At 39.7% G+C, this 13,673-nt stretch overlaps 1 protein-coding gene across 1 annotated transcript in view; it reads right to left on the bottom strand.

The window, feature by feature from the left end:
* The window catches only part of DNAH10 (dynein axonemal heavy chain 10), a 57,044-nt gene that overhangs the window by 14,373 nt on the left and 28,998 nt on the right, over positions 1–13,673 (bottom strand). Inside the window, exons 43-58 of the mRNA XM_027798827.2 lie at positions 13,260–13,379; positions 12,185–12,330; positions 11,624–11,776; positions 10,829–11,089; positions 9,982–10,154; positions 9,516–9,609; positions 8,269–8,436; positions 7,769–7,957; positions 6,980–7,151; positions 5,877–6,080; positions 5,004–5,084; positions 4,401–4,598; positions 3,594–3,755; positions 2,692–2,866; positions 1,634–1,815; positions 752–888 (exon numbers count right to left, since the gene is read on the bottom strand). Coding sequence (XP_027654628.2) covers positions 752–888; positions 1,634–1,815; positions 2,692–2,866; positions 3,594–3,755; positions 4,401–4,598; positions 5,004–5,084; positions 5,877–6,080; positions 6,980–7,151; positions 7,769–7,957; positions 8,269–8,436; positions 9,516–9,609; positions 9,982–10,154; positions 10,829–11,089; positions 11,624–11,776; positions 12,185–12,330; positions 13,260–13,379 — 2,615 coding nt within the window. The remainder of the gene's footprint in view (positions 1–751; positions 889–1,633; positions 1,816–2,691; positions 2,867–3,593; positions 3,756–4,400; positions 4,599–5,003; positions 5,085–5,876; positions 6,081–6,979; positions 7,152–7,768; positions 7,958–8,268; positions 8,437–9,515; positions 9,610–9,981; positions 10,155–10,828; positions 11,090–11,623; positions 11,777–12,184; positions 12,331–13,259; positions 13,380–13,673) is intronic.

Below are 13,673 nucleotides of genomic sequence, written 5' to 3'. Positions count from 1 at the left end.
CTGGCACTGTTTCTCACCCACCTCTCCCTGTTCCAAACATACACATCATGGTCTGATACTGCAGTTCCAAAGCAGATAGATATCCTAGAGTTTTGTACCCACAAGGTACATTAAAGCATGTGAGCAGTCCTGCTGGCATTGGGGGTCAGCAGGACTGTCATCCCATGACAAAAGAGGACGTCTGTCTGCTTAACAACAACAATACTGAAGGCCTCAAAAACAGTCAGACTCATCATCTAGTAAACATACTTTCTCAGTAGTCAGCTGTATATAATAACCTTTTCTTGAAGAAAGTTTCCCAGCATCATTGGTTGGACATTAGACTTCCTTTGGTAAGACGGCTAACTTCCCAGCCATTCGAAACAAACAGCTAATCAAACGGTCTGTGCTTAGGGGACACGGATGTTGTGTACTGCTCTGTCCAGATGCCATGTGTTTTGAAGTCTGTTTTCAGCAGACAGCTAGAAACTGTTTTTCTAAGCATGTTAGATTACAAAATTCCAGCTGAACATGATCCTCCCTCCTCCTTCAAGCACTGGCATGGATGGGAACCCATATCCCAGCATTATGACACAACAAACATAGCAATTTATAACTGAGTACCTGCCTCATTCCTACTGCAATAGCTCTCCTAAACATCTCTTTTTAAGCACTTCAAAGAGAAGTGGGCAGTCTACGAATTTGTCAAGTATTATTTTTCTCATCAGGATCATGCTTCATCCTCCTCTGAGTTTGAATCTACACACTTTACCTTTTCTCTCTTTGGCTTGGCTTCTTTAAGTACATCACAGTAGCTCATCACTGCTTCAACAAACTTTAACATTCCAAGTCCTGCTCTGCTCACAAGTTCCATCTCACTGAAGGTAGTGTTAAGATTCTTTAACAGAGCTAAATGGGCAAACACAAAAATATTGCAAGTGACTTGAATTACAGTGCAGAAATCCTCAGAGAAATAGCTTCCCCTAGCAGCAATATCAAGCAATGCTGTGACAGACAATATGAAACATTTGTCAGAATATTAAAGAGACTCTGACCTTGAGATGAAGCTACTGGGCTGTAACAATACAAGCACAATATTGCAAGTGATTTCTCAAGTTCCTTCTCCATGAAGGGAGTGCATTCAGGACCATGGGTTGTCTTCTGTGCAGCAATCAGATGCAATTTTGTTCAAAGAGCCAAATTCCTCTCTTAATGGAACTACTCTGGATTACACCCTTGTGAACACGTGTAAAGTTTGGCCCATAAGCTTTAGATATAGCTCATCTTCTTTCCACCCTGTATATATCACATTTTAATTGCCACCACATGGATGAGGTCATAATTCTACTAAGTGGCTAAAAACAAACAGCAGGCCTGCTCACCTATCCTGTTTGTTTCTTGCCTGCTCTAAACCAGAGTGCATAAGACCCTAGCTAAGGTATAAACTGGATATAACACATAGCAGAAGGTTTTTGCACCCTGAAAAATCCAGCCATCCCAACAGTGCAACATCTGCAGCATTGTGGACAGTGCTGTCCACTTGCACAAAGTGAATCCCACCCTCCCAAACAACACTGGAAGGATTGCTGCTGACATGGCTAATCACATTAGCAAGATCCTACATTCATTCCAAGTATACAGATCAGTAATTTACCTCGGACAGATTTCACTTGGCTCTGAGTAATTCCATCAAAATCTATTTCCATCATGGATCGCAGGAAATTTGCCTCAGACATCATCCCTTTGGCTGTCTTCCAGTTTAATTCTTTGTAACCTCTTATTATAAGAACACATTCCAAAACAGCCTGCACCTGCTTAGGGGGTTTTGCAAAGGATCTAGAAAAGAGATTAAGGACACAATGGAGGAAAAAAAGGAGGAGACAAAGCACATGATGCCAGACATATTGCAATGACCCTCTTAACGTTCCTGTTAAGAGGGTCATTGCAATAGAACAAGAGCTAGTACGTAAGTCATCCTACATAAAGTGAAAAAGATCACCCAGGCCAGATGAGAAATTATTAACTAGTCAAAAGCTCAAAACTAATTCTTGTATTCAGACAATTTGATCAATGAAATATTAAGGACTTCAACAGTGGAAGGCCTAAAATCCTGAGCCATGATATTCTTCCCTAGGGCAGTGAAGCAGCTGTCCATCACGATATGCAGTACAGGAAGAATCCAGAGATCTACAACAGAAAGGAAACTAAACAAGTGTGGCAGGGAAGGGAGAGCCATTGCTATTTCAGGGAGATGCAGGTCAGGGACGGGATGTGCTTTTATATCTATCCCCAAATACAAGATGTATTATAAAAACCATAGAGGGAAGTTAATTCAGCAGAAAAATACATTTTCATGCTATCAAAGCATCCCTGAAAAATAACTGGTATGTGTTCCTATTCACACAGAATAAAAACACGAGGCATAAAGGAGTTTAGACACCCACTGCTCAGGCAAAAACCACAGCAGTTTCTATTGCATCAGAGAAATGCACACCGTAGATAAATATGGGGAAGACATCAAACAAAAGACTGGAAAAACGGGCTTGAGGGGAAGTCCTGGGCAAGGAATCAGGGGATTCTGTTGTGGCCTCTGCACTCAGACAACTGAGGTCCTTATCTTCACATGCAGTTGAGAAAGGCTCAGACCCTGCAAACCAGGGTCTCCCCATGAATTTCCAAGAGTTTATGCTACTGTACATCCAAATGAGTCACCTGATCTCAGTAACATCAGACTTGTCAAGCTTCTGAAGCTCCAGTTTGGCAGCTTCCAATATAGGCATGACTTCAGCCAAAGCTCTCTCAGCTGCCGCCTTCTCCATAGCAATAATCTTATTCTGTTCCTGGATCTCCACAGCTTTTTCTTCAGCCAGTTTTTTCTTCTCCTCAGCTAGGAATTGTAAAAGCAGGGCCATATATGGATTTTTGTAAGCAGAACATATACTAATATGCTAATATAGATATGTTCTTGGCTGCAAATCAGAAATTACCATCAACTCAGTACCTTTTTCTTGCTAGCTTGCCAATGTTAACAGTTCTATCACCAGGTTAGGAACACTGTTAGTGTTCCACACAACAGCATACATAATTTTTCCTCCTATGCTTCCCTCTGGTTTTTCTCTAATAGTAATTTTCTGAATCAGAAGGTCCCTTTCTTGCTAATGCCTCTTTCCCATGTTACGCCCTACACCTTGGAAAGGGAAGACAAGGGCAGGCAAACATAGTTATGAGTTGTGTAAAGTACTGTACGCCAAACACATAGTAATCTGTGCAAGACAGAAGAGCTGCTCTGCTAGCATGACATTAGGTCAGCACAAATGGAACAAGGGGGTTACCTCTAGAAGCAGCTGGAGCTCTTAGAGGGTCTTCCAACACAACACAACACAACACAACACAACACAACACAACACAACACAACACAACACAACACAACACAACACAACACAACACAACACAACACAACACAACACAACACAACACAACACAACACAACACAACACAACACAACACAACACAACACAACACAACACAACACAACACAACACAACACAACACAACACAGACTATGTGAGCCTTGCATAGCCTGTGGGACACTTGGGTAGTTGTAAACTACCTACCTACTTCTGTGTTTGCTGAAATCTCTTGTAACAAAGCCTCGCAAGCAGCTGATTTTTCTGCTAGCACAATCTTTTGCTCAGCAAGTTTCTTGTTCAGCTCAGCCAGTTGTACACTAGCTTCCTTCAGCTTAACTAAGCCCCCATCCAGACGTTTACATTGTGCTAGACAGAAAGGAGAAATGTTAGTGATGCATTGATTGTGTACTACCACACAGCAACAGGCAATCTCACAGAAGGTAAATATGCTTATAGGTGCACATGGCAGCAAGGCAACCTTGGTTATGAAAGGAAAATGACTCAGAGATTTCTCCTTTCCTAAGCCTCCCACCCAAGACAGTGTTAATGTTGCCTGAGCTGAGCTGCCACGGACTGGCCCTGTGCCACGACTTGCTTTCCATACACTGTTTATGTTTTATCCTTCTCACATATTTCAGTGCCCACTGAAGTATGAGTAAGAATTGCTGCTTGAGGAAGAATGTCAAACCCTGAGCTAAGCTGAGCTGGTATTAGATTTAATCAAACTCTTCCCCAGGCAAAGGAGCATTTGGTTTGGAGATTCAGGCTCGGGTTCATGCACAAAAGAATTTGAGGAGAGCGCACTGTTTGACACACAGAGCCTGAACATTCACCTGTGGCCAGGGTGTTGCTCCAATGTCAAAACTCAATGCCAGCATAGCATTTGAGACAGTACTGATAACATCATTTTTGCATAATGCGGGTAATATGCAGGATTCTCACCACAATTTTTTTTCTTTTAGAAACATTTAAATCACTTATCAAAAGTAGAAAACATCTACATAGCCTCACCTAAAACGAACTCATTTTTCTCCTCCAGCAATTTTGAGTAAGTATGGATAAAATCAAGGTAATTCTTTGGTGTGACATGGTTTCTACGTCTCAGTTTCTGCAGAAACCTCTTGCTGAAATCCCCTACAGATTCATGCACCACAACCATGTGCTCAATCACTGACTTGGAGATCTCCGATGGGATGCGTGTGCTATTTCCTAAAATCGGGCAGAAGAAATGAAAAATGTCAAAGGATTGGGTTTTTTTTAAGAGCAAGCCGATTACCATCTTCCTTATGCATATCTAAGCCAGGCAAAAAAAGTCTGCCTTCTTGGGTAAAGAGCAAGACCAAGGCACAGTCAAAAGAGAACCTGGGCCTCCTGGCAGGCAGGCCACATTGTCTGCAGAGTCAGGAAGTTGAGTTTTAGCAATTTTTCAGATCTATGTGAGTAAGAAACTTCCATCCAAAACCATTTTTTGACTGGAATTTTGCATCACCCATTTAGACTTAAAGTAACAAGGACAATGGGAAATCAAATTATCTACAATAACTGCAAAGTAAAATATTTATCTCTTAGGATATCCCAAGGGTCAATGCATTAAAATACTGACATTTTACATACCAACAAAGGATTGTGCAACTGCATACAAGGCCTGGGGGGGCCATGGCAAGAACCAGTCAATACCAGTGTTGTTGACAAGACCTTAAAATAAAAGGATAGTGTTATCGGAAAAATTCCTTTGCAAAACTAGACCCTAATCTGCCAGGCAACAACCTTATTTGCATCAAGAATCTGTAGGATCTGTCTTATTTGACTCCTGCTTAGCAATAAAATTTATCACAAAGTCAATACTTCCATTTTGATAGTATACAATCAACTTTGCACTCGTGCCGTGCTAACCCCATTGTACTATTCTTTAGGCTGTACCATTCTACAGGATGCAGGCAAGAGCTGCAACAAGGTATTTTAATGCTTGGGTTAGGATTCTCACCCGTACCCATCTTTCACGTCACTTCAGTTCCCAGGACTCCTTTCAGCCACTTGCTGAAGCGTAACATCCACCAGGCTCAGGTGTTTTTTCTCCAGTGGGTGTCCTTCCAACCATGCCCCTTTTTTTGGCTTTGGATACAAAACTGTTTCTCTTACCACCATCCTAGTTTCATAATGATTTAATACCACACATTCTTCTGTAAACTACAGAAGAGAGGCTGCAGACACAGGCTGTATATTTCCGCTTCAATGACGATGACCAATTGATTTCCAGCTATTCAGCTGGAAAATGAACTGATCTGGTAAATGCTAATCAATAATACTCACTGATATGTGGTAATTAACTAGGGGGAAAAAAATCATGCATTGTAAATCCTTGATCATGAAACCTGCTTTGCCTAACTTTAGCTGTCAGACATCCCTGAGTGTCCACCAGAGATTTTTCTCTTGCCTGCAAACCTGTATTCTGCAGGAAAGGGACTAAGCAGTGTGTACAACTGATACCTGGGAAATTTCTGCACCATGTTCTCAGATTAGCCCCAACTGGGGACATTCCCAGGACAATGTGAAGGTTGCTTGCACATTTTTTTACAAAATATTGCCAGAGACTCTCTTTAGCTGGGTTCATGCCAGCTTTAGTAGCTTCATCTCCAATCTGACTTAGTATGGTGTCTTTTTCATCATCTGGAAAAAGGGCTGGCACCATTCCTGTAACATAAGGGCAGAGGAATGCTAGTGAGAACAACCAGAAAGAGAAAACAGTGTGGCTGGGAACAGGGTAGATGAGAAACCTAGTTCTGCAAAAATTATTCTGGGTGGTTTTGAATGAACCTATTAACCTATGCTTCTCCTCCTCCCCTCAGCCCCCATGGAAAATAGAGGGGCAGTACTTCGGATGATGCAAAGGGATTTAGAGGGATAATTAATTAATTTTTGTTTGGGCTTCAGCAACATACACAAAACATAGAACATGTCACAAGAACATAAAGTGTTTCTAACTTTGCAAAGAAAATATTCATTGGTGAACTATCAGTTCACATTTTCATTCTCTCAATCATGTGGCAAATATTGCTTGTTACCTAATGATAGGCATAAGCAGACCAAGGAAAAGGGATAAGATTTAACACATCTGTTTTCAAATCAGACATAGGAACTTCTGTAGAGAGGGTGGTCACACAGTGCCAGCTGCTGCTCATTTTCAGCTGCTGCATACAGTAAAAGATACTAAACTAGATTTCAGGACATATATATATAAGCAGTTGCTTCAGTTCAGGTGAATGCTATCCAAAAGCCAATGGGACAGACGGTGGGTTTGTGTCCAAATGCAGCTGAAGTTATACCTCAGTCCTGGAAGAAATCTGAAACTCCTGCAACAGCAGCAACAGCATGAATTAACCCTATAGCCTTCCCTGATACATATAAATGACTGTAAGAAGATGACAAGCCATTACTAAGGCCAAGATCATTTCAGGTAGTACAGAAAAGTGTAACTAACTAAAGCAGCAGAGGACGCAGGGTGAAACAGTAATAGCTGCATCAAGGGTACGTTTGAGATTATAAATCACAAGTAGATACTGATCAGGAGCAATTGAGGCTGCCTATGCTACCTGAAGTTAAAATGTTGTTGATGAGTTCCAGGAAACTCTCTTCTGCTACCTGGGTATCTGTAAACAAGAAGACCATTGACTTGTTCTCAATACCCAGCTTCTGGTACAAATTCTTCAAATCTTCTCGGAAATTATTTTCTCCATATCCTCGACTCAAGATGATCTCAAATACCTAAAGATACAAACATATACTGAGAAGACACAGATGGACCCAAGACATGATGGTAACTCTAAATTTCAATTGGACTGGATCAAGGGTTTTTGTTTGGCCCCTAACATCAGTAAATGTTAAGAATCAAATAAATTATACACTACATTATTTTTAAAAATTACATTTGTCCAACCCTGAAGGATTGCATTTTCAAAATTGCTTTGTGTTCATCCTCTGCCAGAGACTGAAAATACATCTTTCCTATCTGAAATATTACAGTATCAATCACAACAAAGTTCCTCCACAAAAGCACACCGGTGCTGCTCTAAGACAGATAAGTAACAAAAGCAGTAGTTAGAGATTATTAGTTGCTCACTGCCAGACCCATCCTTGTTTTCAGTCCCCAGTGCCAAAACCCAGATTCAGGCACTGACAGCTTCTTGCCCAGATCACCCACAGTCATTATTCTATACCTCCTGGCAATCACCTCTGCCTGTTCTTCTCTCCACAGGGAAGAGATACCAGCCTGATCTTATCTTGCTGACTGACTTCCCTCCCCCAGCCCCCTGCCAATTTAATCCTGATCACAGTATTGCTTTCCTTGTCTTCTTTCACTGCAAAGATGCAGGGTCACTTACCTCATATCCAGCTGTATAGGCAGCCAGTCTCGTTAGAGACTGCTTTCCTGAGCCTCCCACTCCTATCAGCAAGGCATGCCCATGATCCATCCGTATGATGCGATGTACATGGATTAAGTGCTCCAAAGCATCATCAAAAAGAACTAGGTTCATTTTAATATTAACTTCATTATATTCCTCCAAAATCTCCTGCAGAGAAAGGTGGACAGAATGTTACTGGGAGACCAGTGAAACAATTAATAACATTAATAAAATAACAACCCATTTAGCAGCATTATTCCTTTCCCCTTCCTCAGGGAAAATAAACTGTTGGAAAACACTGCTGACTCTGTAGTTGATCCTCAACATTTATTACTGCAGACCCCAAATGGATAACAGTGCACATAAATTCTATGTGCACACAGAAAGAGAACAGATTTCCTACAGTCTGAGGCAGGCTCCCGCCCATTCCTCAGGCACAGAAACAACATCAGGCACAGCTCCAAGCTGGTGCACACTACCTGAAAGAGAGCTTTTGCTGCATCATAGTCTTGGATATCTTCATAAATACGAGGTTCTCCTTCACTCAGTGCCATTCTGAAATCTCCAAAAAGAATAGGATCCCTCATGGCCTGCTCCAAGTCATCTCTGAAATTCTCTTTGATTAGGCTTTTTATATGACCTTGTACCTTCAAGGATATGAAATGAGTCAGGCAACACAACGAAGCAGATGATTCTGAATCCAGTAACACTTAGAAGGGTGATAATGCAGATTCTTGCTCAAATACTGACCGATTTCAAGGGGATACTTATGTCACTAGAAGGTCTAAAGACCAAAGCCTCCTATTGTGTTCTATGTATGATCTAAAATGATCTAATAGGCAGTTTAACAACCATTCAATCCAATGGACTCCAGAAGTTTAACACAGGAAAGGATAAGCCTGCTAAAAAAATACCTTCTCATATATTGTTGTAGATATTATTTCAATAAACCTTCCTTCTCAACATTCATAGATGATTCCCTAACTAGATTTCTCACAAATCTTGTAAGTCTGAATGAATGTATAAATACAAAAAAGTTGTGATAGAATTACTCTGAGTTCTGAAAATTGAGCTGGAAATGTATCTTTGTATGTTAGAGGAGAAAGTTCTAAGCAGAAGAATCTGAAGCCATCTTAATCTAGCTCTTTTCATCTCAGCGAGTTGCTTTGCAAGTTGCTTCACAAGTTGCTTATATGTAAGTAAAATCTACCCCAATTCCTCCCCTAATTCTCAAGGTATAAAACTGTCATAATTCTCTCTTGTGTTTTAAGATATAATTTGGAGCATTTTCCAGTTTGCCTAACAGCCAAAACTGACTCCATTGTTTAAGGACTTGGCTTTTATCCTTCTTTTCCCTACTTGATTGTATAGTCACATTCTGATACAGTCCTTCCTAAAGGAAAATACTGACTCAAAGTGATTTCCTGAGTTTTTTCCTGCACTGCTCTCACACTTTGTCACCTGTGCCCCTGCTAACCAATTTTCCGGGACAGGCAAACCAAGCGACCCTTTCCTTCAGCAGATCTGCTCACTTAGTCTGCCATAGTCACTTTATTTTAGAAAAGAAAACTCCATGGGCCACATTTATAATTAATGGAGCAATATAGTGGTTAGACAAATCTGCAGTCTGACTGCAAGACCAGAGTGCAACAGTTGGTAATGTTGTTGCAAATTAGTTGCCATAGTAACAGTCAGTGACTACTAAAAATTGAAAGAAATTACTCACCAATGCTTTGTCTGCTTCATTATTCAGCCTGTCATGGAAAACCCTCAGGCACTCATTTCTCCAAACTCTCACCATCTGGGTCACTGTTCGAAACCTGAATTCACATCGAAATACCAGACTGCACCAAATGAGCTGACATGATGCCTAAGGTATATGGTTAATAACACTGACCAAATTCTGGACTGACTTACTTTACTCTTTTTGGTTTTGTTCTTTTCATAATAACTAATTTGCTTGCATTTTTACCTCTGAATACCTAATTTAAGAAAGAGTAATGCACCAGCATTTGTCATCAAGTGTAAGATCACAATTTCGGATGTTACTGAACATTTTCTCATTGTGGCAAAGGTCTAATGAAAAGTGTCCAAACATGACTGATTTCATATACCATATTACTTCATCTTCATCTAGGTTCATGCAATATAAATAGATGTGGGAGCACTGGAGACAATTTTTCTGTTCTTACCTCTCTGGAGTTGTAAGAATAAGTCCATTATAGACCCTGGAAAGATCCCGCAGGTTAAAAATATAATGGAATTTGGAAGGAGTAGGAGGTAGGTCACAAGTAATCATTTTATAAAGCTCCAAAGTACATGCAGTAATCTTGTCAGAGATGGTTGATATAGACTGATTAAACATCTGCAAACATGAGAAAGAAGAGGTGTTTCCATGAGACTGTCCCAAGAGAACTCAATGCTATTAAACATATTCTGCTTTCCAGCTTTTAAACCTGCTTGGTGTATTTCAAATAACTGAAGGCAAACATACTCAGAAATTCGTATTCCTCTGTATGAACTTTGTGCAGTTGAATGTTTTGGACAGGCCCCATCTTCACTCCTGAGCTTGCAGAGTGCTGACAGTAACATTGAACTCAATGACCGGAATTTCCACAGCACTTTTTTAACAGAAAAAATAAACTGTTCTTTTCTTATATAAAGTTGCAGGTTATCTGCTAGTAATGCAGTCTACTGCATTACATTAAATTTTTTACTGTCATTCAGGAAAAAGTTTGCTGATCTTTGTTGCTTTTCTTTACAGGAACCATAACCAAATCATTCACAGGTTCCAACCTATGAAAAGCACCAAGTTTATAAATGACCTGCTGACTTGAATGTTTACCTATTACTCAAGAATTTATCAAAACACTGTAAACCCATCAAGAAAGAGAAGAGGAAGGGAAAGGTTTGCATGAGGTTCTAAATATAAGAAAGCCTGATAACAGAAGATTTCAGGTCTAGCGAAAGCACAGAGGTAAATTTATATTTCAAAATAATAAACCTGTTGAGCAATCCTTTAAAAAACAGTGAAATTACCGCAGTGTGGCCTTTCAGGATGGAGGCATAGATCAAACTCAGGGATTGCTCAGAAGGAAAAGGCATGTTAAAAACACTGAAGAGTGAGATGAATCGAGGGTCAAGTTCATTCCGACCTCCTCCAGCTTTCCCCATGGCAGCAATAAAACCCAGGTCTTGAAGAAGTTTACAGTTCATCTCCTTACCACGGTCATAGAAGAAACCTTTCTCTAGCAGCAGCTTCAACAGGGCAATGGGTTGCTGTGTGCCATACTCATCAACCTTTGTAACACAAAAGAGTCAAGATATTCAAAGCACAGTACATCGGCATGCCAATTACTGCTATAAAATGTGGAAATATTGTGCTCCATACTCTGGAGAACATCACAAGGACTAAGTGACACTTTGCAAAGCTCTGGCACTGACTGTGAACATTCATTCCAATGTCTCCTATGGGAAAAGTGCCTCTGTGATAATCTAAATGCACATGTCCTCTTTTGCTCCCTTTGTAAAGAGAAAGGGATGGTTTCTACAATACACCACCTGCAGCCAGTATCAGGCCACAGAGACATGATTTTAATGGCATAAAGAAATGATCCAACAGGATCTCTCTTACATATAGGACAAATACTGTAACAGACAGAAACACTCCCCACTGCACACAAATCCCACTTTCTGAAGATCCTAAACTGAAATCCAGTTACTCACTTACCATAAATATCTTTGACTTGTAATTAATTGACTCTGTGTATGAAGAGACCATGTCAGTGCCACCCGAAATGTTTCTATACTACCTTGCAAATTAATGGCACTTACCCGTGGCATATTCATATCATCAATGAAAACAATGAGACGTTTTCCCATAGGAGGGCCATAAGTGGTTTTAGTTCGTTTCTCTACATTTGTCTCTAGGTTTCTCTGAACGTCCATTGATGTTGTACGAGAAGAGAAGTTAATTACTAGCAGCAGCTGCAAAGGAGAGGAAATGGATAAGAATGGATTTTTATCTGTTGTTTGGGGTTTTTTAACTAGCGCATTCAAAAAATATTCTTTATATTAGAGTGTCAGACATACAGGAAAGATTTCTATGGTCCATTTATTCACTTGAATTACAGATGAAAAAGAAAAGTAATCCCATTCTTAGCACTTCAATAATACATATTTACTTTATCAAACTGAATCTGTACATGGTAGATCAAATGTCTTTGATCCTGAAGGATTCTCAAATCATTCACACAGTTCGGTTGTGAAGATTGCAGTCACATTACTAAAGTCAACATTGCTACCCACAGACTCAGGGTTCACAATGCAAATTTAACATAAGGACAAAGAATGAAAAGGCAGATTTACAAAGACGACAAAATGCCTCATACATACATTACGGTCTTTGTTCAAATTGTTTAGGAAGTTTTGTGTAGTTGCTGTTTTAGATGTACCCGATTCACCTACAAGAACAACTGGGCGTTTTACTTTTACCATCTGTTCCAGTAACCAAGTAGTGCGTGTTGTATCCACTGTAGGCACTGAAAAAGATCATGAATATGATGGCAGGTTAAATTAAAATGCAGTACAGCTGGGGATTTATATTTATAGAATAGTGCTGGATCAGACTCTCAAGGTATTAACATGCAGTTGTACAAAGACAAAATCTGAAATATCAACTCACTAACAATGCTGAAAAAAAGTTTTAATTGCTCAGCCATCTCTTTTCAGCTTTTATCATCAGGATCGCTCATCCTATAGATATATTAAAAAAGAAGTTATCTTCCATATAGGAGGGTCATGGACTGGTTAAACTCCATTTAATCCCTATTTCAAGGATATAATCAGGATTTATTTGGATCATAGGCATTTTCCCAGAACTCTACAGAGGTGATTTTTTTTCTTTGTGAATTGCCTGCCATTAGGAGCAACTTTTAGAGAACATATAATTGTCTCCTGTGTCAGTGAAGTTAAGCTGTGCTTGCCAAAGTATTACTGTAAAGTAACCTGCCTTAATTTGTCCTTAACTATGAAAAGCACCTGTCACCATTACACAGTGCTTGGAGTAACAACCAATAACTGCCTTAAGAATGTAATGTTTAACTACCAAGTACTTGAACCATGGAGCCGGCATTTTTCCTACAGCTTCTGGTAGCATAGACCATGAATATTCTGCTATTCTAGCTTGTAAAAGGCATTGTTAGCTCCTAATAACCCTTATTAACTGAAACAAGCTTTTAATCCTTTCTTCATTTCTCTATTACACAGTGCTGTAAATATCTACTCTATTCCTGCTAAACCACTGTGACAACAATATTAAAGAAATTGATTTGTGCCATCACAAAAAACTGAACCTAAGTGGAAGACCTTCAGTAAAGAAAGAGGATGTCTCATGTTAACTGCCATGTACTCAGTGGCAGCACATTATAAATTAAAGACATATTATCACTGTATTTTATTTTACACTCACCTAGAATGTCAAGAAATTTCACTTGAGAGTTATGAATATATTCAGGAACAAGTTTCATCCAAGGTACCCACTTTTTTTGAAATCCATCAAAGTGAAAGTCATACAAAGTTGGCAGCTGACCTGCAAATGATTAAGTAACTAGAAGTTTTCTAGGACACTGAAATATTTCATAAGAAAATAATCTGATTGAAATGAAAGTGAAGGGTAGGATTCTGGACCAAGTTGGGCAACACTGTGTTCTGTTTACTTGTCATTTAACCCAGTTAAGACATCAACCAAAATTCTCCTAATCCAGCACTTGGATCATATTATCGCTTTTTAAGCACCTTCCACTGACTTTCATGTCTTACTTTTCTTTTCACTGTTTATCTCTGCAGCTTGGCATAGAAAAGTACTGTTCTGTGAGGACAGACC

This window comes from Falco cherrug, chromosome 1 (assembly GCF_023634085.1).
Source record: "Falco cherrug isolate bFalChe1 chromosome 1, bFalChe1.pri, whole genome shotgun sequence".
NCBI lineage: Eukaryota > Metazoa > Chordata > Aves > Falconiformes > Falconidae > Falco > Falco cherrug.
The sequence above is the reverse complement of the archived record's forward strand: the minus strand, read 5'-3'. Positions and strand labels throughout refer to the sequence as shown.